The sequence below is a fragment of the Rhipicephalus sanguineus genome, unplaced genomic scaffold (assembly GCF_013339695.2).
Source record: "Rhipicephalus sanguineus isolate Rsan-2018 unplaced genomic scaffold, BIME_Rsan_1.4 Seq1160, whole genome shotgun sequence".
In the NCBI taxonomy this organism is placed as follows: Eukaryota; Metazoa; Arthropoda; class Arachnida; order Ixodida; family Ixodidae; genus Rhipicephalus; species Rhipicephalus sanguineus.
This window is the reverse complement of record NW_023614421.1, coordinates 35148-59110: the sequence shown is the minus strand read 5'-3', so window position 1 is coordinate 59110 and position 23963 is coordinate 35148. Positions and strand designations below refer to the sequence as shown.

The 23963-nt window shown below is 45.8% G+C and overlaps 1 protein-coding gene across 1 annotated transcript; it reads right to left on the bottom strand.

Moving 5' to 3' along the window:
• Positions 1 to 244: 244 nt before the first annotated feature.
• On the bottom strand, positions 245 to 23702 carry LOC119376302 (inactive Rho GTPase-activating protein 11B-like; the record flags this gene model as incomplete). The annotated part of the gene is made up of 7 exons (XM_037646200.2): positions 23481 to 23702; positions 21749 to 21840; positions 20367 to 20463; positions 16441 to 16589; positions 10196 to 10396; positions 1413 to 1528; positions 245 to 413 (listed from the first exon to the last, which is right to left on the bottom strand). Coding segments are annotated over exons 1-7 (935 nt in total), but the record flags the coding sequence as incomplete, so codon positions are not given.
• Positions 23703 to 23963: the final 261 nt, after the last annotated feature.

Sequence of the window (23963 nt, the reverse complement as noted above, 5' to 3'; positions counted from 1 at the left end):
GTTCTTGCCTATTAAAAGTGTGCAGTACGCTTAGAATAGCTCTAAGTTCTAGAAATGTACAGGGTGTGCCATGGCCTAGCACTGGGTGCACCGCACATAACACAGAGGAAGATGCAAGCCTAACACAAGGCCCCATATGTTCCAAACTCCAAAGTGAATGACATCGGTGCTGAGCAAGACTTGCTGCAGGATGATGACAAAACGGACACGAAGAAGATGGCCGTGCCACTCGCAAGGGACTTGCCTTTTCCAGGGCGACAGTCCGCGAGGCAGGAGCTCTCGTGGCTTGCGACGCTTTGAGCCAGCAGGCAGAACGGGCGCGGCAGCGGAGTCCGGCACCACGGCGTCCATCTCGCCTCCGGGCTCCTTGCGCTGAGTCACCAGGCGCCGCAGCTGGTGCAGCAGCAGGCATGCTGGAACCAGCAGAGGCAGCTTTACCAGGGTGTCAGCAAATAGCATAAATCATATTCTCTGACTGAGGTTTTTCGCTGACAAAAATAAAATAATTGTTGGGTTTTTACATCCCAAAACCACTGCACGATTATGAGGGACGCCGTAGTGAAGGGCTCCGGAAATTTTGCCCGTCTGGTGTTCTTGAACGTGCCCCTAAATATCAGTATACAGGCCATTAGCATTTCACCGCCATCAAAATGTGGCTGCCGTGGTCGGGATTCGATCACGTGACCTTTGGGTCAGCACACGAGTGCCATAACCACTAGGCCACCACAGCGGGTTTTCACTGACAATTTTAGCTTGAATTCCCTGACCGATGCAATGAACAACTCTTTGTGGAAATCTGGCATGAATCAGATAAATGCCAGAGAACACAGAAGATACTGAAACTGCCGTTATGCCCATGCATTATGCTTTGAGAGTGCTTATTTCCACCTGAATGGTAGAAGCTTTTACGTGGAACTTCAGTGAACACCCTTGACATTTTCTTGTAGCATTACTTTTTCTATTTTTGATGTTTCCCATTTCTCTGTTTCAAGCTGCTCGTTGTTGTAGACCCTAGACAGTGTGAACCATCTTCAACATCCTGTTGCTAATTTCGTTACAACCTGTTCTTGCAGATATGAAAATCTAAAGACACCCGGATTTATAAATGGCTGCCTCCTCCACCTCCAATCTCCAGCCCCCCCCCCCCTCCCCCCCCAATAAAAATTTCTGACCATAGGAGAGTGTGCACAGGGGTGGGGCGGCATGTCATTGCTTCATTTTTATTTTTACAACCATTGCAAAGCTTGTTTTCTGTCGGACTCGGCCATGTGGGAGGAGTGGGGGGGAGGGGGGCACTGCACAGAAACCTGCCTCCTTCCCCTAATGGAGAACCTTGCAGACGCCTGTTTCTGGCCATGCCCTTATTGGCTAGCCATCTCTATGCAGAATCGCTCCACTTTACCCAGACTTACCCGACTTTGTCTTCTGGCGGCCCTCGCGGCCAGGCAACGGTGGCGGGGTGGAGCCCACCAAGTGAGAGGAACCGATCAACACCTCCACCAGAGAGACCATGCGTTCCAGATCCTCCCTGCATCGGGCACCAAGCACACCCCATCACACCGTTAAATCCAATTTTAGCTGAACCCCTTTATAAGAGACACTCACCTTGGGAGTAGTTCTTGTCCCTTATATGAAGTGTCTCTTATAAGCAGGGTACCACATCCTCATTTTCTGATCAACCCCCATTTCAATGATGGGCACAGTGGTGTCTCATAACCAGTAGTCTCCATAGGTCGTCAAAAAAATTGGAACCCGCTCAGACTCAGACTCTAAACTTTTTCTCAACCGGACTCACTCCAACTCAAATTCACCAACATATTACTCAGCCGGACTCACTCAGACTCAGACTCGTGGTTTGACCCGAGTTTGAGTGAGCCTTAGACAACTCAGGAGTCCGTTAGTGTAAAATTAGCTTTTTCGATTGTGGTGTCAATGCTCTTCAACGCCAATATCACATAATCGGTGCTCCATGATATGCCTTTTTGATCTTGTACCTTCAAATACGAGTTATCAGTGGTTTCAATCCAGTAAGGACATTTTGATGAAATACCCGACTCACACGAGATATTGCTATGAAGAAATTCCCGTGAAAGAGCTTGTGGGGTGAGGTCATGGCACCCCCCCTCCGCCGTTTCATGCCTCTGATCAATAAATATTAAGGCATGAAAGCTAGGGCGTTGAGATATGCGAGAATAGACTAATATAAATGCAACCAGATATATGGCTGATAGTAATGTTGAAGATGAGTAGACCATAGGTCGGCAATTAAAGGTGGAGCTCACTCAGACTTACTCTAGAAATATATTTTGCGCTTAGGGCTCGCTCAAACTCGGACTCTCCAATATTTTCCTCAAACGAACCCACTCAGACTGACTCGCTAAAAATTTTCTGAACCGGACTCACTCATACTCAAGCTCACCAAAATATTACTCACCCGGACTCACTCAGGCTCAGACTCCCAGCCTGATCTGAGTGAATCGACTCGTGAGCAAGTTTGCTGACCTATGGTAGTCTCCTACATGAGGGTCTCTTACAAAGGCCTTCAACTTCACCACTAAGTGGACTGACATCACAGTTGCACATGAGTTGCAGATGGCTAGGCACTGTTGCATAGCCTCAATGCTTTGCCTCAAGAAGTACTGCGCCTCGGGTCAGGTTGATTTAGATTGCTCAATCTACGAGGTTTAATTTTCCAAAGAGAATGGCTACGAGAGACAGTTGTAGAGATTATCCAGAGCCTTTCACAACATGCAGCTCTTTAACACGCACAGACATCGCAGAGTACAGTGGCCTGTAGCATTTTGCCTCCCTCGAAATGAAGTCATCCATCACGGTGGTCTAGTGGTTATGGTGCTCAACTGCTGACCCAAACATCATGGGATCGAATCCCGGCTATGGTGAAATTGGTTGAGGCCCGTGTACTTATATTTAGGTGCCTGTTAAACAACCCTCAGTGACGGAAATTTGCAGAGCCCTCCACTACAGCGTCCCTCAATCATATTGTGGTTTCGGGACGTAAAACCTTAACAATATTATTATGAAATGCAACTTGCCACCGCCAGAATCGAAGCCGTGTCTTCCGGGTGAGCAGCCGAGTGCCGTAACTGCCGAGCCACAGTGGTAGCTCTGCTTCAATGCAAGTGTTCAAGCAAATCCATCTGCCGGACACCAACCAGCTGAACAAGTTTGTTGCTACTTATCGACAGGCATACACTGTGCCTCACGCACAAAATGGGAACTTGGGCAGCCTCATGTTGCCACACACCTGGTGGTAGGTCCCCCATGGACCAATCGGAGGGTGGCGGCTTGGGCTAGTTGGCATGTCACAATTGCGATAGCGTGAACCAACGACTAGGAGACACACGAGGACAAGCACTCGTCCTCGTGTGTCTCGTTGTCCTAGTCCTCAGTTCACGATACAGCAATCACCAATCGGAGCACACGATTGTACAAGTGCTTTTCTGGCCTGACGGAGAGCGAGGACATTGAGTGAAAGGGCATGATGCCTCAGCCCATTGCACCTGCAGCATCTGCGTCGCAAGGATGCACGTGCGTATCGTTTGAGATTTTCAAGACTGGGGCATCAAGTCCACCTTTGTCCTGTGCCAAGTTCACCGATCGATAACAGCTAAATCCACATTGTGCATATTAAAGGAACCCTGCAACACTTTTGCAAGTAATCATTGAATGGCTTCATTAAAGGAATTTATTGCCTCACCAATCGACTGCCACAAATGTTTTTAGAATCCGTCAAGTACAAGCAGAGTTACAGGGATTTCTCCTTTCTACCAGCGAGCGCCATGAAAGCTACGCAGCAGGGGGAGAAGGGGATGACTAGGGGCAAGAAGCTTCTTCTGCTAGTTGGCGTGCGTCATGACCCTGTGCACTTTGTCTTCAAATGTGCGGCTTACTTTCGGCGAGATTGCAAGCACATGGGCGCATCGTCACTTCAGGCCGCTGTAACTATGCAGCTCACAATGCTCAACTCAGCCAAATGGCCGTGGACTTCAGGTTTATGGCGCAAATTAGGGTATATGGCGTCATTTGTAGAAAGAAGAGGGAACAATTTCTAGCCGACATTGAGAATTGTAGATTGTAATGTTTGGCTCGCACTGTTTTCGAGAGCCTCTACTATTGATCGGCAGTTTTCCGACCGTGCTGAAGAAGTGTTGCAGGGCCCCTTTAAAGCTCTGTTCATTAGCTCACTACTAACAGATTGTCCGGAATCAGCTATTGTCACATTTAGCATGGCTATTTACTCAGTAGGTTTCCAACTTTGTTTTTTAGCATTCCAGCGCTGATAAGTTTTCGGAGCTGAGGGGGGGTCTGCAAAATCAAAATCTCGCTAACCTTCTACTCTTTAGTACATAAAATTATACAGATCAACATGATTTGCAATCAACTTAATTGTACTGTTCATCAACAACACAAAATACTTATTTTTGTTGTTCGTTATAGAATTAAGTATAGTCCAAAACGTACCGGGTATTTCAGACATTACGTACCTGATGGCCTCTTGGGCTACCCATGACCGACTGGACGGAAGGTTCAAACATAAGTTCCGAGCACCCCTCCCCCCCAACCTTTTTTCGCCACACATTGGTTCTTTAAAACCTGCATCGTTGCAGGAATTTCGGACACTGCATAGTGTCAATACAGTATAACCTCGTTACAACGGATCTGTTTACAACAGACATTCGGATATTACATACCAATTTGCGGCGTTATGCCGACCTCCGTATTAGTTCCATTGATTGATCTTCGTTTACAACGTATTCTGGTACAACGGACATTCGGATATAATTGACTAAAATTTCAGGCCAGCAAGGTGGTCAGGACTCCTGTAGAGCGGACTTTTCTACCACAGTCATTAACTTACGACTTCAAACATCGCTTAGCATACTTTCGGGACGGGAGCAGCGCACCGCGGATATCGACGTACCGATTTAAGAACGAAGGCCGCTGATCCCCGGTCTGTCAATGATCAGCTATGCCTAGCTGTAGCGACAAAAAAAAAAAAAAAAAAAAAGCAACAACGCGCAGCGTGCTTGGTGTTGCGTTTGGGACACTGACACGCGAAATTGCGAGCCGCTGCCACCGCTTCTCCGCGCGGTCGCTGCGCGGCGAGCTTGGCCGGGGGGGTCCGCTGCCGATGCACAAAATGCCCATCCGCGCTCCTGGGGAGCCAGCGGGCAATGCGATTCGTTGCTTGAGACGAAGGACATTACGGCTTCTTCGCTTTCGCATGTCCGCTAGCGCGATGTTCTTGCCCGCAAAGTTCGGATTTGGCTCGTACATCGGCACCGTGAACGGAGTTAGGCCTAACCACGACATCTAGTAGAAAGCTCGGTTGCGATGTGTGTGGCCGCAGTGCCCGATGTTTCAAAGTACGTCATGCTCGATTGCGAGTACAAGGAGTTGTCCCGCGGTGGTCTTCGTCATAAGCTTCGAAGTGCTGATAAGAAGAACCTCGAACAGCGGGTCCAACGAGTCAACGCTCTTAGTCGCACGTCTGCGATGTTCGCGACGAGTGCGGCGCGCTATCGTAATCCGACGATTGAGCTTCCGCTTGCAGCTGCCCAACTAAAGCGTTCCAAATTATCGTCGACCCGTAAACACAGAACGAGTGCGAACGCGTCACGAAGTAGCGCAATTTTCGACAGCCACGACCTCGTGACGCACAAGCAGCAGACGACGATCCCGAAGCGAGCATTAACACGTTTTGGCTGCTTCTGCGGTAATACCGCAGAAGCAGCCAAAACGTGTTTTTCGTACGCTTGTTACTGAATGGAGGAGCCAGCTGAAACGGAGAACTTGAGCGCGGAGAAATGCTCTTTACGACGAGCCCAAAATGGTGGCGCCCAGTTGCGCCGTTGCCGAGCTATAATTTTGAAAAACGCCTTTTTTTATATTTCCGCAATTTTCGCCAAGTCGGCAGACGCAAAACAAATTTTTATAGCACTTCTACGTAGTTTTCATTGAAGATATTTTAGAATCAGATAGAAATGGGCTACAGAAACTGAAAATGCGATTTTCCTAAAATCGCATTTTTTTTTTTTTGGTCCCCCGTTAAAAATAAGACCATGTTTGTGACTCGTAATTCTCTCTGGTTATAACAGACCCATTCAGTGTTTACATGAAAGTCTGTTGTAACAGTACTTGGATTTTACATACTCCCTTTACAACAGACCATAATCCTCTTCACTATGAAGGTCTGTTGTAATGAGGTTATACTGTAGTGCTTCATAGAATACACATCATAGAACTAACAATAACAGTGAGATGCATGCCAATGCAATAATGCTTTAACCAATATAATCAGTGTACCATCTTATAGTGATTGGTTAAGCAAAAAGTAGTTCTTAATGAAGGCCGTCTTCCTTACTCTGAAACAGAATGTGGGTGAAACGGACTATGATGTCCAAGACATTCAGATTTAAGCATGGGAGTATATGAAAATATAGAAGCAATACACTACAAATTAAATCGAGGAAAAAAAAAAGAACAAGATATAAGCAACATAAAGGGGCAGCAAATATTTTGAAGACATTCAGCACTGCCTTCATTCGGTCTTAATCGAATTATTCAGTCGTTTAGCATACAGTATTTACTTTTCAATGCAACTGAACAAAACGGACACAGTGGCACCTTAACACTTTCGTGACCGCGCCTATTCCCATCGATAGTATGTTATCGATGACTTCAAGATCAAGTTTTGGCACTCTCTGAGCGGTTCTGGACAGCTTACACAATAGAAAGCATAAAATAACATGTTTTTTATCATTTTTGTTTGCGAGTTTGTTTTTTGCACCGCGGGGAGATTTTTAAAGCTCGTTCGCAGTCGGGTAGGTGAGTGCTCGTTGTTTCAGACTTCGCGTCGACGCCGCTCGCGGGTTCTCCACAGAAACGGCGAATTTCGACGGATTCCGATTAATATGAGCGGGAATCTCTGGATGATGGTAGCACCACAGACACGGAAGACGACTTCGATTCGCCAGGCTTCAGTACGGACGACGAAAGTGCGTCAAACCTCCCCGGAACATCAGCAGCTATCCGCCGGTAAGTTTAGTCTTCTCCTCGGGTCGTTTTATCGCTGCCGTGCGTCGATGTAAATGTATCCGGTGCGTTCTTAAAATAACAGCTGTTATCTGCAAGGTGTTAACTTCATTTGAGCGGGAGCATTTGGCGCCGGCTGCAGAAAGAGTGCAATTCTCTTCGCAAAGACGGCGCGGAGCGGACTTTGACCCAACGCTCCGGTGTGCTGCGCGTCGTCGTCTTCGTGTTGTTTTTTACCGCAGAAGTCATCAGAGAGATATGCAACTACACAGATAAGTATGCGTGGATGCATACTTTCGAAAAGCCAACGTACAGTGAGAGGGACGGATCCATGGAGGGAAGTTACTGAAGAGAAGATGAGCAAGTTCGTCTCACTCCATGTGTACATGGTAATCGTTCAAGTCCCGCGCTTGCATTGGTGTTGGTGTCGACGACACATATTTCGAGGCCTTCGTCCACCATCAGTGATGCCACGGAAAAGGTTCAAGGCTTCTTGAGTGTCTCCGATCTGAAGAAGACGACCGTCGCATCCCACGAAAATCTTCACCACGTGTCATCTCTATTGCAACACATGAACGATTTTTCTACGCTATCTTTTACCCCCGTCGGAACCTTTCAGTGGATGAGAAAATGGTGAAATGTGAAGGTCGGTATGGTATTCGGCAGTACAGTAGAACCCCGCTGATACGTTTTTGAAGGGACCGTAGGAAATAAACGTAAGAGACGGGAAACGTTAAGAGCCGAAAAACAGGAAAAACGGCAAAATATTTAGTGGTACAGAAGCACGAAAATTGGCGCGCTCAGCCGCGATCTAGTCGATGGATAGAAACGCGGAGCTTAGGACGGCCTCATCCACAGAAATGTAATCAACGTATGTGATTTTTTAACACCAACAGCTGTAGGCATGAAAGAACTAAGCACACGCAATCACGACCGGCGCGGCGAGTCCGACCGCGAACCGCACGCACGACCGTGCGAGCTCCAACCAGCTCGAACTCCTCCCGCTCTCCGACAAATAACGATGATGATGAGTCTACGCCAACGCGATGGCAGAAGTGAATGCCAATCTCGAAGGCCTTGCTTTCGCATGCAATTACGTCATACACACCATGTTTGTGCAATCCAAATCTCAAAGGCTATGCTTTTGTCAATAGTAAATGCCAATCTCGAAGGCCTTGCTTTCGCGAGCAGTTACGTCATAGACGCCATCTTTGCAATTTGAATCTCGAAGGCCATGCTTTTGTTTGCATCAGTTGAAAGATTCTGTTGCTTGCGCTTCTCATGCGGCTAATATTACGGTCAAACGAGGCCAAGCTGCGAGAAAATGCACCATGGCGGCTCTCTTTGGTAGTCACTCGGTCGGCTCCGAGCGCACTTCGCGACATATCATACAGGAACGGTCCGACAGTTACGACGTAACAGCGGGGTTCCCAATACATTGTATCCTATGGGAGCTATGCCGGGACCGGCGGAAAACGACGTAACAGCCGGGAAAACGCAGCAGTGAGGAACGTAACAGCGGGGTTCTACTGTATATGAGTGAGAAAGAGGTCAAATGAGGGTACAATTATGGATTTTTGCAGATTTGGAACAGGCTACACTGTTCATTTCAACAAATACACAGAAAAATTGAAAAATACCAGAACTGCTAACTATGATAGGAAAGTTGTACAGAAAAAAAATTTTTCCCCGAAACATGCGCAGCCAGCCTTTGTTTCACCGAGTCGAGATACTGCATCGCGCGGTGGCATGATAGGCACTAGTGCCTATATTCTTCTATTTATGTAAATAATATTTGTACTTACAGAGCTTATATTTCCACTATTATTCTACGAGGGCTTTGCGTTCAAAACGTATATTTACATTTTTTTTTAATGTTTAACCTTTGCAGAAGCATTGATGTTTTTATGAATCTTTCTTTCTTTTTGATGCATTTTTCTTTGTTTGATAATTCTTATTATATTCGAAATAAGTCCTTTGTCTGAAATTAATACTGTTGGAAAGACCAATTCTTCCTCTATCGTTTGACACCCTAAACTTTAGCATCAAGTATATTCTGTGGCAGGAAAAAAATATTTCCTGGACTAGCCAAAAACAACCGATTTTTCCGCGGTCACGAAAGTGTTAAGGGGACACTAAAGGCAAATATTAAGTAGACGTTGATTGTTGAAATAGCGGTCTACAAACCTCGTAGTGCTACTTTTGTGCCAAGGAAGTGCTTATTTTGAAATAAAATTACGTTTCAGTGGTCCGCATCGCGTTAGCACACTTCAAATCACCCGCCTGAGAGCGGTCTTCCTTACGTCCCTGTTGCCATGTCCAAAGCAGCCCGCCTTTACTGCGCGGCGGTGTGCACTGGCGGCGCGCACCATTCGGGCATCCGGCAACGTCACGTGCATGCGGCATTTTGTTGAACTTTCTGTCACAGCGACTATCACGAGCACGGAAAACACACGCAGCAGTACGCGATACCGAAACTACCACTGAGACGCGACCGCATGAGCGAAGCAGGGTGCCGGACAAAGCGCAGTTCGGCGAAAACGGAACATTTGAACCACGCATGCCGCTCCCCATGGACTATGGCAACGCCAAAGAGGTTATTTTTTTTCCATGAATCAAAGAGAAACAAACAAGCAGCATTTTATTACGGCTAGCTCTTGATGCACGGAAGGTTCTTTTTTATTGCAGCTAGTTTGATTACGAGTGATTAATTGTAGTCTGACTCTCTCACGTTATCGGGATCATTTACAAAATGTCCCGTTCGTGGCGCTCATCGTGCGATACATTTAGCTTATTTCTCGGTAAGAAGGGCACTGCTGTTGATAATATTGCCGTTTTAGAGGTTGTCATACGTTGAGCTTTCACTCTGACATAAATTGTTATTTGCCTTTAGCGTCCCTTTAAAGGGGTTTATAAATGCTTGCACCAGCACATAGCGTAAAACTGTGAGCAAGCACCTCCTTCAAAACTTTGCCACCACCATCTTGAAACATGACACAGTTCAAGCCCCCCTCCACTTTGCCAGTAAGTTCGACCTGCTGAAGGGGGACAACTTGATGGGAATTTTACGGCAGACAACTCCGTCCACATTCCAACAGGTGTCCAGTGCAGCAGCAGCAGCCAGGAGATGTCCACGCACCTGTTGGCCGTCTGTACGGCTGACGGACAGCACAGTGTGGGTGCCAGCACCAGGGCCAGGTTGTGCGCTCCCATGCGGTTCAAGGGGTCGGCCGCCAACTGCAACAGGCCCGACAGGAGGTGGCGCAGGCACGCCAGCCGCTCCTCCGGCAGGATCCGAAGGCCAAGCAGCACCGCCTCCAGGCCATGCTTCACTTGGCACCTGTCGCCACGACAAGAAAGCATCGGTTTCAACGTTGAGAGCCAACTAATAGTCGGGAACAGCTCTGTGGCTATGCTGCCAAAGCTACAGAGGCAGAACCAGCGTGGATGTCGAGCCTGTCCGGACTGCCACTTGCCTTTACGTCGCTATTGGTTTCGATGGCGCAAGCCCACAGTTTGTCAAAGGCTCACAATGCAGCCACGACGAAAATCTTCCGGCAATGAAATCTTTAGTTCAGGTTGCCTGTTTTTAGATCTCTACTCTAGATTCACTGCGATTACAGCAAACAATGGACAGAACTACTACATCTTTGAATGCACTCTGCGTCCAACTGGAATGTGTCCCACTGGCTGAATGCGGTAAAGTATCACCATCTCGCAACGATCGCAGAAAACGTGCGTGTTGCAGTGGAGCTCTATGTAAAACACCCTCGTGCCAAAGAATATGCTATGGGTAAGAGTTTGAAGAAGGCCTTTCTAGTCAGCAGGCACGAAGAAAGTGCAAAGAGAGACACCGATTGGAAAACAACACAAGAGAAAGACATGTCTTTTCGTATTCTCTTGTGGCCGGTGTCCTTTTTGCATTTACGTATAACCTTGTTACAACGGATCTGTTTACAACAGACATTCGGATATTACATAACAATTTGCGGCGTTATGCCGACCTCCGTATTTGTTCCATTGATTGAGCTTCGTTTACAACGGATTTTGGTACAACGGATATTCGGATATAATTGACTAAAATGTCAGGCCAGATAGGTGGTCAGGACTCCTTTAGAGCGGACTTTTCTACAACATACATAGCAAACTCAATAACTTCAGACTTCAAACATCGCTTAGAATACTTTCGGGACGGGAACAGCGCGCTGCGGATATCAACATTCCGATGTAAGAACGAAGGCCGCCGATCTCCGGTATGTCAATGATCAGCTATGCCTAGCTGTAGCGACAAAAAATCTGCACGCAGCGTGCTTGGCATTGCGTTTTGGGAAGGTGACGTGCGAAATTGCTAGCCGCTGCCACCGCTTCTCGGAACGGTTGCTGCGCAGCGAGTTTGGCCGGGGGGTCCGCTGCCAATGCTATTTGTTGCTTGCGACGAAGGACATTGCGGCTTTTTCGCTTTCGCATGTCCGCTAGCGCGATGTGCTTGCCTGCAAAGTTCGGATTTGTCTCGTACATCGGCACCGTGGGCGGAGTTAGGCCTAGCTACGACATCGAATAGAAAGCTCGGTTGCGATGTGTGTGGCCGCGGTGCCCGATATTTCGAAGTATGTCATGCTCGACTGCGAGTACAAAGAGTTGTCCTGTGGTGGTCTTCGTCATAAGCTCCGAAGTGCTGATAAGAAAAACCTCTAACAGCGGGTCCAACGAGTGAACGCTATTACAGTCGCACGTCTGCATTGTTCGCGACCAGTGCGGCGCGCTATCATAATCTTATGATTGAGCTTCCGCTGGCAGCTGCCAAACTAAAGCATTCTAAATTAACGTCGACCTGTGAACACAGTAGCACAATTTTCGACAGCCACGACCTCGCGATGCACAAGCAGCAGATGACGATCCCGAAGCGAGCATCACGGCAGAAGCAGCCAATCGGAGGCCTTAAATTGAACTTCAAACATGTGCTTTTTGTGCGCTTGTTACTGAATGGAGGAGCTAGCTGAAACAGAACTTGGACACTGAGAAATGCTCTTTACAACGAGCCTAAAATGGTGGCACTCGGTTGCGCCGCTGCCGAGCTATAATTTTGAGAAACGCTTTTTTTTTTTGCTATTTCCGCAATTTTCGCCAAGTCGGCAGACGCAAAAGAAATTTTTATAGCACTTCTACGTAGTTTTCAGTAAAGATATTTTGGAATCTGATAGAAAATGGGTTATAGAAACTGAAAATGTTATTTTCCAAAAATCACATTTTTTTTTGGTCTGCCATTAAAAATAAGACCATGTTTGTGACTCGTAATCCTCTCTGGTTATAACAGACCCATTCAGTGTTTACATAAAAGTCTGTTGTAACAGGTACTTGGATTTTACATACTCCCTTTACAACAGACCAAAATCCTCTTCACTATGAAGGTCTGTTTTAATGAGGTTATACTGTATTAGCATGTTGCGACACATTAAACACAAATATACAAGTGCATCATTGCACTTGTACAGCATAGACCACTTTAACGTAAGTTGCCGGAGTCTCAAATATCCGCACTATAAGTGGTACCTGCAATGTTAACAAAACGACATTTTTTAAAGGCTGTACGCCTGCAAAACATGACCAAAAGGCAGCCGCGTGATTCTGACTATCAAGGCATGGAACTTGGAGGTAAATTTGCAAATGTTGAAAGGTTGATTTCTGTGGACCTGTGGTGCCAAGATCACAAACAATGGCACCCACAAATCGCCACTCTCGGGTGATCAATGAAAACAAAAACAAAATCAACGAAAACGACATGCACACTCGTTTTCATTGAAGATTTAAGTGCACTCCGAAATGCAACTGCAAAAAGTTTCGTTGACTCTGCAACAACCTGCAGCTTTGATCGTTCGCAGCCACTACCGACGAGGCAGCTAGCGCTCGTTAGGCCTAGTGTGCGGGTTGCAACTTGGCACCCCATCGCGGGAAGCTTTCCCAAGACAACACGGATATCGGGAGCACTCCCGAGCTAAACAGCGGGCAGCACGCGTGAAACGAAGTTTCGGTTCGCGGCTGGGAGAACAGTCACGCCAGCTATCCTGAAAAAAAGTCTTCCAAGCTTGTAAGTCTGCCTGCTGGTGGCAAAGGCAAAAGCTCGGTCGCGTCTTAAAGCATTGTCACTTGCAGGGAAAACTGAGGTCGCATGCATGATATCTGCGCTCTACGACAGCAACTATTTTCACTTACAGAAAACCAAAGAGCCAAACAGCAGTAACGTGCACTTCATACAGATGCGGGCGCCCGTTCAGAGCTCAGCGTATGCACAACAAGCAGCCGAAGCAAAGGAGGCGAGCAATTCGGAGAAGACGCGGAGAAGGATGGTCGTGTAATTCGGAGAAGTCGCAGAGGGGGAAAATTAGGCATGGCAAAGAAGCCACCGTCTCATGGCGGAGCTTCACAAGTACACGAGGAGCTTTTCTGCAAACCTGAACGAGTTTTTGGCTGCAGAACGCATCTATCATACGACCGCAGTTTGATGCGGTGCTGAACGTTGCTGGTGAATAATCATTTTCCAGGAACATATTAACAGGAATGTATTAACACTTAGTTCTAGTGGGTTATTTATAGTCTTCGCAATTGCGAGCGTAAGAGCTGGGAAATCGTACTGAGTGGGAACGTATCAACACGGTTCTACTGCATTGCTTGGCATAAGTCGGCACTGTTTTGTGTGTTGTGTATTAATTGCCTAATTAGGTATGTTTAATTAACCACCTATGAAGCAACGACGCTGGGCAAAAATTGCAAGGAGAAGGTTGTAGATCAGTTTGCAAAACATCCGATTAGATAGTTTCTCACTTTCTATGTATGAAAGGGACACTAAAGAGAAATAATGAATCTGTTTAGATTGATAAATGGAACTATAATGTTGTAAATTTCACCATCGTAGGTGCAATTATAAAGGAGAAAATTAAGTTCAAAGTCGCATTTTTAAATTTCGCGCCAAAATCTCTACGCGTAACGTCACACATTTCAAAGTGTATTTACGCTCAAACCTCGATATAACGAACACGGGTATAACGAATTATCGGTTATAACGAATGTAAATGAAGACTAGTCTTGTCATAGCTACAGTGTTACAAATAAACGTTTATAACGAATTTTCGGATATAACGAAGTTATTTTCGTGGCAGATGTGACTTTGTTATAATGAGGTTTGAGTATCGTATTCTGGCGCCATTGGCTCAACAAAATTTCCTCAAACTTGGTATGTTAACTCTATGGGACCCTAAGAGGACGGTGCACTTCATTTTTATCGTTTAGGAACTACGTAGGCCCTAGTAGGCACCATCAAAATATATGTGACGTCACGGTGAATGGTGCGGAAACTTCAAGGTGGCGTTGCCACCCACATTTTCTTTTTGCGAGATTTCTCACTTGCTAGGCGTCTTCTCGCAGCAAGCGTGGTGTTTTTGGTATCGTGAAAGAGTAGTGTACTAATATGAAAAAAGTTGTTTTGCTCTTTAGTGTCCCTTTGAGTATTAAGAGTTTTTCTGCTTACTACAGATGGCTGCAAAATACAAAAAAAAGATATCACGAAACATACCCGCTCACGCACCTATGCACGCCGCGATTGCAGAGCTCCCTAACGTTTGCAGAGCTCCCTGTGTACAAGCAATATGCTCTCTTCGCGGTGGTTCACGACAACAATGAGTAGACGCAGCGGTTATCGCTTTGTGTTGCTGCTAGCAAAACGCAAGTCATCGCACAGCCCTGTTGAGGCAGCACATCCGGCCTATATGCTATGGTCGTTTTCATGCGGAACGTTGGGGAGCACTGCAATACAGTGTGCAAAGAGGCAGGTCAAGTGGTTTTTTTTTTTGGTATTTCGCGGGCACGTGTAGTATGCAGAAAAACACTATAATGGATAGAAATAAACTGTCTAATCAGACATTTTGCAAACTGATCTACAACTTTCTTATTGGAATTTTTCGCCCAGCTTCGTGGCTTCAAAAGTTGGTTAATTAAACATACCTAATTAGGCAATCAACACAAAAATAGTGCGATGTACTCCAGGCAGCCGACAGCAACCTCCATTTGGTCGTGTCGTCATACAGTGCATCGGCATATTTTTAAACTCTGGCTAGAGATACAGCTGAAGCATCTTTTATATTATTTGTGTACTACATCCACAAGAAAACAATTGCTGACCATACAGGCCAGGCTAACCACGCCTGCTGCAACATCACCACCACCAACAACAACAAAAGAAAAAAAAGAGAAAACAAAGAAATGGGATATCAAAAGGCAGACCTATTCAGAACGAAAACGAGTCAAATGCATTTTCAAGTGTTTCTTTTTACGGCATATGCATTTACACAAGACTATGGGGAAAGCAAAACGTACAAAGACGTACAAATGAAGTTGGCAAGCATTTAATGCAATACAGTAAAACCTCGGTGATGCGATCACGGCTCGTACGAATTTCGGGGTGATACGAATTTTTTTGTGGTCCCGACCAAGGCCCATTAGTCTGCAATGTATATTGGAGTACGGTTGTTGCGAACCGATTTGCACCCCACGACGTTTGATACGAACGTACACTTGCGCACAGGTACGAAGAGGTGCTGCCCGCGCTGTCGCGGAAGACGTGGCAGTCACACTCGGGCGCGGGCACGCGCGCTGCGCGGCCATCAACGGTGCGTCATTGCCTTTGAGATAGTGCGCGTGAATCTTGGAGGCCTTTATCCACCTTCGCGTTAACAGATGACGTTGACATCACGTTTTTTTTTCCCGACACGTTTGCTCATGTGCTCGAGGCAGCAGCGTCTTTGTACTGTGTCAACACGTGCCTCCCACGTTGATGCAAGCCATGTCCCCGCAATCACACGTTCTATGAAACAAGACTGAAACTTGGGCTGCGGGTCTGTCATGAAGTCCCATAAAAGGTGGACGAAGGCCCCAAGAGACGAAGCGGACGGTCTTTGCGAAGGAGCTTTGCCTCGATCGTGTGCAAAGCGCTTCTTAAGTCACTTTTGCCGCAGTACTTTGTTGTTATGCAGAAAGGCGTAGTAAGATTAGGAAGGGGCTACTGGCGGTCACGGGGCACAACTCACCTGGTTCATTAATTAAACATGCACGCATGCACCGTATATTTACGAGTACAAGTATGATTGTTGACGTCTAAAAACGTTACTGGCAATCATTCAGAGCTGTTCGTGACGTCGCTACAGCCCTGAGAAACACTAAATCAAAATGTATGCCAACTTTCTTTTGTCGCATACTAACTTGCCATGTGTTCTGGTGATACAAATTTCGGATGATACGAATATTTTTGTTAACCCCACGATATTCGTATCACCGTGGTTTTACTGTATAATAAAAGTAGAACAGGTGACGATATCTGAAGATGACAATACTTACCTGAGCAGCAGCTGGACAAGGGGCTTGGGCAGTAGAGGTTCGGGCAGCAGCTGCAGCCACTGCTTCAGAAGGCCAGACACATCGTGCACAGGCGCAGATGCCAGAACCACCGAGGCGATGCTCAGCGAGGCGCTCATCTCCAGCGAGGTCTGCACAGACAGGCAACCACAATGTTATCAGCACGATCTTAAAGTTCTAGTAACACATGGTTAATGTTTAGTGCAGGGGCAGTCCGTGACACATACGAGCAAAGTTCAACACAACAAAGAACTCAAAAGTTTATTTAGCGCTGCCTTTTATGCATTCCAGACAGGAAAGGAGGTCCAGACAACGTGGCGCCACAGAGAGTGCGCAGTGATGTCAGAGCGTGCCACGCGTACGTCAAGAGAAGAGCTCATGCTTAAATACGTATGTACATCCAAACAATGACACTGTGCGGCACGTGTACAGTGCGGTCCACCGTTAAAGGGAACACTCGAACGATCACCTTCCATATTGCTAGCCCCCGAACTGCTAGTGGATGTGGAAAAATTGTTTGTGCACGGCACTATTCTGTCAAAAGGAGTCTGAACTGCCAACCGCCAGTAGTTTTATATGGATGTAAGCCATTATGATTCTGCAAGAGAGCGAAGTCCAGCCATGCCCTGAATGCAATTGTTCACTTTAACAGTGGACCCATCTGTACATCCACAGCTTCTACGTTACCAAACACAATACAGTTATCAGTTCCTCAATCAACTTCCCGGAATGTGCGCAGTGTGACAACAAAAAAACGCCAGGCCTGCGCGAAAAGCGCAGCACAGTCACAGCGAAAGCTGGAAGAGCGACATTTCTAGAGCCCATTATAAACTCTCTTGTGGCTACTAATACAAGTACACTAGCAACGTACCCACTACGGCACAAATAATTTTTGGGAAGTTGTGAAGCACCCACCACGACATTATTCGTTATTCTGCGGAGAAGCGAGGTACCATCTGTAAGGCATTATGTGCATTTTGTTGATGCGACAGTTGATGAAGAATTATGGCTGGGCCAATTCTAATGGGTTGGAAGCTTTAAATGACCCACTAGTTACGTAATTCATATTGCGCGACGCCCGGTCGTTATTTAACTGTCCCATCACGCTTTATAACATACGTTAACCAGAGAAACGGAGAGCGAGAGAGAGAGGGAATTAACTTTATTGAGAGCATGAGGAAATGGATCATGGGCTTATGGGCTTCCTTGGCAACCAATAGAAGTGCACTTGCGAGAAACCCTCTACGCTATAAATCATCATAATTTTTGTGAATTAGGGAAGCAGCCACTATGCAATTTTTCGTCATTCAGCGGAGAACCGTGGTACTCGCTAAACACCTGTAAGGCATTATGTGCACTTTGTTGATGCTGTGGCTGATGACAATGACGAATTATCGCAGAGGCCTTTGTAATGGGTTAGAAGCATTCAACAACCCACTCGTTGCGCAATTCGCGTTTGTGTGACGCCTGGTTGTCATTTTACTGTTCTACCACACTACATTACATATGTTAATGTGGTTCCTTCGAGATATGAAGCCTGTATAGGGTCTTCTTGCAATGCAGTTTCAAGCACCGGCATGGCTCCCAAGAGGGCTCAGGTTCGAACCTCGTTCCATCCAGGAAATTTTTTCTTATTACCTTTTCTTTCTTATTTCGTGCGATAGCGGTTACGGACACCGGCAGCGGACAACTACGGCGCCAAAAACGGCTGTTGAAATGATCTCATAACAGCTTTCGCTGTAAAAAGGTCCCAAATCAGCCTCTTTGCTACCTGCATCCACATTCGTGAACAGGACTTTTTTTTAATCAAATTACACAACAAACTGCTCAGTGTCATTGAAATCTCGCACCCTTATAGCTCAGAGTTTCCTTTACCCATACTCTAAGAACGACCAGCAGAAGTCAACATTAGTGGCTAGCGTGCCTAAAAACAAAACGACAGTGGGCCGACCACACAGCTGCTTAAAATGTTGCAATAATATCTTCTGAATACAAAGTATTGTGTACAAAAGTTATGCTATTGGTCTTTGGGAAGCATTAAAAAAAAAATACTGGCACCACTGAAAGCCAGAATTTGCTTTTATCAGCGGCGTTCTCACCATATTTGCAACATAAGTCCTCGTTTGCGGACAGCCATTTTTCCCCTCTTGAAAATGAAATTTTTGTTGCAATGTTCTTTCTGTATACACTTGTGGAATCATGTGAAATAGGACTTAGCAAACTAAGTTTCCTTTTCTTGAATACATCTCTGTTCGGGAGTGAAGAGGTTAAACAAATTTTCGGTCAAAAGACTGCTACGTGGACAGACTAAAAGGTACACAGAACTGCAATTTGGGCGAGTATGTACAAAACCTAATGAAACCAACTGACAATAAAGCCAAGGAACGTATTGGGGGCATTATCCGTTCTCTTTAACTGTGTTACAACCAAATACTCCGGCACAATGCGGCCGTTCTACATTGCCTAAGCTAGATGCTATCTGCCGATAAGATCAGTGCATACAGCCACTATGCCGATTGTCTGCGCACCTATCTATGTGTTCATGATTTAGAGCTTGTGCGCTGGCTCTAAAAGCCAGGCACTGTCTGCATCACTTCTGTTGTGTGCCTAGCACTAAGACGCCGTCGAAGCGTCGAATAAAGCAGTAAGCCCCTGCTGTTAATAATTCAATTTCCACACTTCTCAATACTCGACAAACTGTGGTGTAGCAAGTAAGATATAAATGTGAAGAAATTAAAGTGGGCGAAAAGACAACTTGCCGCCGATAGGGACCGAACCTACAACTTTCGGAAAACACGTCCGATGTGCTACTGGTTGAGCTACAGCGGCAGTTGTCCTCCCGTCCGCTTTATTGGTTATTTCTGTGCTCGAAAACCTAGGAGTGTTAGCCAGCGCCGCTTGTAGCCATGACCGAGTGTGGAAAACTTGCCAGCTGGCATTGTGCGATCTTCTTAGAAGCTGCCATATTAATTGTGACAGCATTACTAATATCAGAGTGTCTACCAATTTAATGTTTCCGAATTTCTTGACCTTTCAGGGTTTTCCACGATTATGAGCATATACCCCAACTGGTAAGCTTGCTTGGAAAACTGTAGTGGAAACGAGTCCTTGAGTGGCAAAAAAAGGAACAATGCAAAAATAAAAATAAAAACAAAGAATGGGGCACTTGCATAAATTCAATGCAGGTTTTTCCAGGTTGGTAGACCCCCTAAATATACATTTCACTGCTGCTAATAGAAGTTTGTGTTCACTTGTCATATGCTCTATTTAAAGGGACACTAAACAGAAAACCAATTTTTTTCGTATTAGTAAATTACTCTTCCACAATACCAAAATCGCCACGCTTACCGCGAGGAGACTCTTTGTAGGTGAGAAAATGCGCAGAAGGAAAATGCAGGCGGCAGCGTCACTTTAAAGTTCCCACACCAATCGCAATGACGTCATAAATTTTGATGCAGTCAACGAGGATCTATGTCGTTCCTGATCTAACAGTGGAGTAAATCATTCCCCGACGGGGCCAGAGACTTAACATACCAAGTTTCAGGAAATTTCCTTGGTCCAATGTTGCCGAAATACCAAAAATGCAATTTGAAATTTGCAACGTCACATACAGAGACTTCGGCGCGAAATTTTAAAATGAGCCTTTGACCTCGATTCTATCCTCTATTATCAAAGCCTTAAAGGCGAAATTAACGACATTAGATTTTCTAGAGTAAAACTTATCGATCTAAACTCTAAACTGATTCATTGTTTCATTTTAGTGTCCCTATAACTGGCACATCCAGAAAACCAGCGGTTCCCAATGGCATTTGCAGTTCCAGACAAAACCAAACCAAGCAAAACAAATCCATCAATATGTGTGTTGTATAAATGACCAGTTCCTGCGTACAGGAGCAAAGGTAACTGACCCTCAGCAGCCGCTGTCTTGAGAGTGAGCCAGACTTGCGGAGGATGCCTTCGGTTGATGCATGTGAAATGAGCACGCGCAGGCTCTCGTCGAGAAACCTGCGAAAGAATAGCGAAGTATTAATTCAGGTATTTATTCAAATGCCCAAAATGCCTCTGTGTGATTTGCAACATGGGGGAAGTGGCAACAACAAGAGAGGCGAACATTTACTGAAACAAAAAACTACAGATAGTACAAAATCAACCGTGCGAGCTGAATGCAGCATAAACTTGGTTTCCCAAGCGTGTGCAGCAGGAGGAGCAGGCTGAGGGGCAAGAAAGTTCACATGCTTGCACTGACATTCTTGGATGACACATGACAGTTAAGTTTAATTGTTCAGGTGTACAGGAAACGAGATCGTTGCATTTGGCGGCACTGTGCAGCTTCAAACTTATATTGGATTTTGAGATTTCAAAATAAAAATATCAAGAAATAGGTTTGTTAATTATAAGCTGCAAGTGGTTACTTTTGAATATGAATTTTTTGACGGACATGTTCCTGCATTTTCACCGCTGAAATAATTTTTATTTCGACAAAAAATTGCTCACAAATTAGTTAAACCGAGTACTGCCGATAGTAGGCTATCGCAAATGGCTATATTGCCGGCCAGCAACAGCATAATTATTCACAGCACTATTGACAGTAATGTCGGCAGTAATAGTAACGACTGTACTATCAGTTGCACTATCAATAATACTGTCTATAGTTTATTGACAGTAGTACTATTGATACTTTCTTTACATTATCGATAGTTCAAAAAAAAAAAAATGTCGATGCTATCGATAGTCTATTTGCCAATAGCTTTGCATCACTACGCCAGAGACTTCACGTGCCAAGGTTCAAGCTCATTTTTGTGCTTCATGTCACGCTGATGTTTGCATGCAAATAATTTGTCACGAAATTTGAAAATGAAACAGACCTTAACTTTCCTCTTCTATTAATAAACTTATGATGACATTAATTACAGGAGAGTTTTCAGGTAATAATTTATCAGTCTAAACTGATTTGTTCTTTGACTTCAGTGCTCTCTTAAGGAACAGCAGGTGTAATGCAAGTGCTGTAATGGAAGTACACAGGCATTTTTGCAATTCATCCCAATGGGAATATGGTTGCCATGACCGGGAATCAAACCCACATCCTCGTTGTTAGCAGCACCAAACTTTTAACTATGGCAAGCATACATCCCATGAAACAAAACCTCTTTGAAACGTTATTATAAACCTCTATGAAACGTTCTAAAGAGGTTTCGCATTTCATGGGATGGCACAAACATGGTCAAGTGGCAGCAACTACTGCACCATTGCCACTGAAACAAGCGAGCCATGCCAAACAGAAGCCACATACCAGGGCACCGTTAGTCCAGCCACGAGGTGTGAGGACTGCTGTGGCTGCTGCAAGATGTCCACACCAAAGAGCGGCCACCCATCAGATGTTGCCTGCACAAGGAATTCGCCAGGTGCAAGCTTGCTCAATCATTGTACTCTAAAAAAAATTTTTCTTTAATTGAGTACTCGAGGAGTATTTCTGCCACATAACTATAACTGAGATCCGTTTTGCACTCATTTCCTTTCTTAAAAACTTGGTTCGCACCACTTCCCTATCCAGAATGCTATGACACACGGTTTGTCACCAGGAAGCACTGGGACCACGACGATAACGCAGGGAAAGCATGAGAGGTAGATGATTATAGTTGTGTGGCGAAAATACTCCCTAAATACTCCGTTTCTTCGAGTGTGAACTCAAAACACAGCGATGAACAATCCTTGAACAGGTGGTGTCGCTATGCTCTAGCAGCACCACCTGTTGCTATGCTCTAGCAACACCCTGTTCAAGGATTTTTGCATCTCTGAACGAGAGTTCCAACCCTTTAAAGTTTTTGGAGGTCTGCGCATGTGTATGTAACATTCAGGGCAGGGACCCTGACAATAACTTGAAGAAACATTGGCTTTGGCGACATTAATACCAGGGGCCAGATTGAGAGTTTTCCGAGGGGGGGGGGGTGTCAGCTTATGGGAAGCCGAGGTAAGAGGTGTCAACATGCCTACTCAGCTTATACATTAAAAAAACTGAGGGGGGAGGGGGGGCGCAAGGTCAGAACATCCACTCTGGATCCCCCTTTGGTTGATACCAATGGAAGGAGCGCTGCTCAACAAAATGAATTTTCAGCAACCTGACAAAGTGTTTGAACAAATTTTTTTTATGTTAGAAATGACGTCCCAAGACATGATTTCAGTAAGCCCCAACAACTTGGTTGTTGTGGCTTACTGGAAGACCACTATGTGTTACTGAAGAGTACCTGGTGTTTCACTAGGTTAGGTAGAAACGAAAGACACCAGCACTCGTGTGGTTCGCTTCTCTTGTGTCCCTGTGTTTCGGCTGTTTTGTACCAGCTACCATGCGCCAAACTCTGAAAATGCATTCATAGACGAAAGCGTAGGATGGTTTTCAGCACAGGCTGTCTTTGGGTATGTGTGCCTGAAGGCCCAAAAATATTTCGCAGAGGCTAAGGGGGTGTTGCCCATCCCATCCCTTTTTACACAAGGAAGGCAGTGCAAGTTCAAAACGGAGTCGTAGGACGACAAAACCTCAAAAATTAGAACCATATTGAATGAGAACTTGGTTTTCAGTAAGACACACGCGAAGCCGACTTGCTTCGACGGGTTGAAACACCGAGCGCTTTAACCCCAAAATTCCGTTGTAGTCTCCAATAACTGCGACAACTTGCATCTTGAGATAATTGAGTGTTATCGAAAACCAAGCCGAGAGGAGAAAGAGAGCTAAACGAGACGAACTATCTCTAGGCACAACGTTTGAGAACAGTAAAATGCCTGCTGCCGGCACAATATCCTCAGCCTTTGAAAAGTGGTCCACGTCGCTGGACCACTTTTCATGCTCTCGCGACTTACTGCGAATTATGAGTGCATATCAGCGCAAACGAATTGAGAGGACACAGAGCGCCGAAATTCCGGAAGCGTCGGAGATGAAAAGATGCGATGAGACAGCGCAATAGCAAGAAGTGCAAGCCCTATAAATTGGTATTGCAGCCGAACCAGTTCCCGAACAACGGCCGGCCTACCTGTTTGCCCGTGGTCGGTGTTCCCTTGAGGCATGGAACTCGGAATCCCATGCGTCGTAGTTCGTTAGCCGCTAGCTGCCTCTCGGCATCGGCGCTCTCTGCGACGGACATCGTCTTCAAACGCTGGTCTGCGGCTCTGTGAACTGCGTTTAAGTGGTTTAAGCCCTTGCCCAAATATTCGCCCCTCCCGTGGTCAATGCACAACGGGCGTGCGGCAGTCGGCACGCTTGGCGCTTGCTTTATTCAAGTTTCGTGCCAAACCGGAAGTCGAGCTCCAGCTCCGCTCAAATCCGCAACGGCTTTCTGCGCCTGTGCTGCCACCGTACGTGTGACGTAATAAGTCGGGCAGCAAACGCAGTTACGTGTAACTATTTCGTTTGTTTTCTCTAAAGAAAAAGTGAGAAGCAATGCTGTTTGAACCGTTGTTTTTATTTATGTGGTATCAAAGCTAATAGATTTAGTAATGGTAGTCTCGGAGTCTTA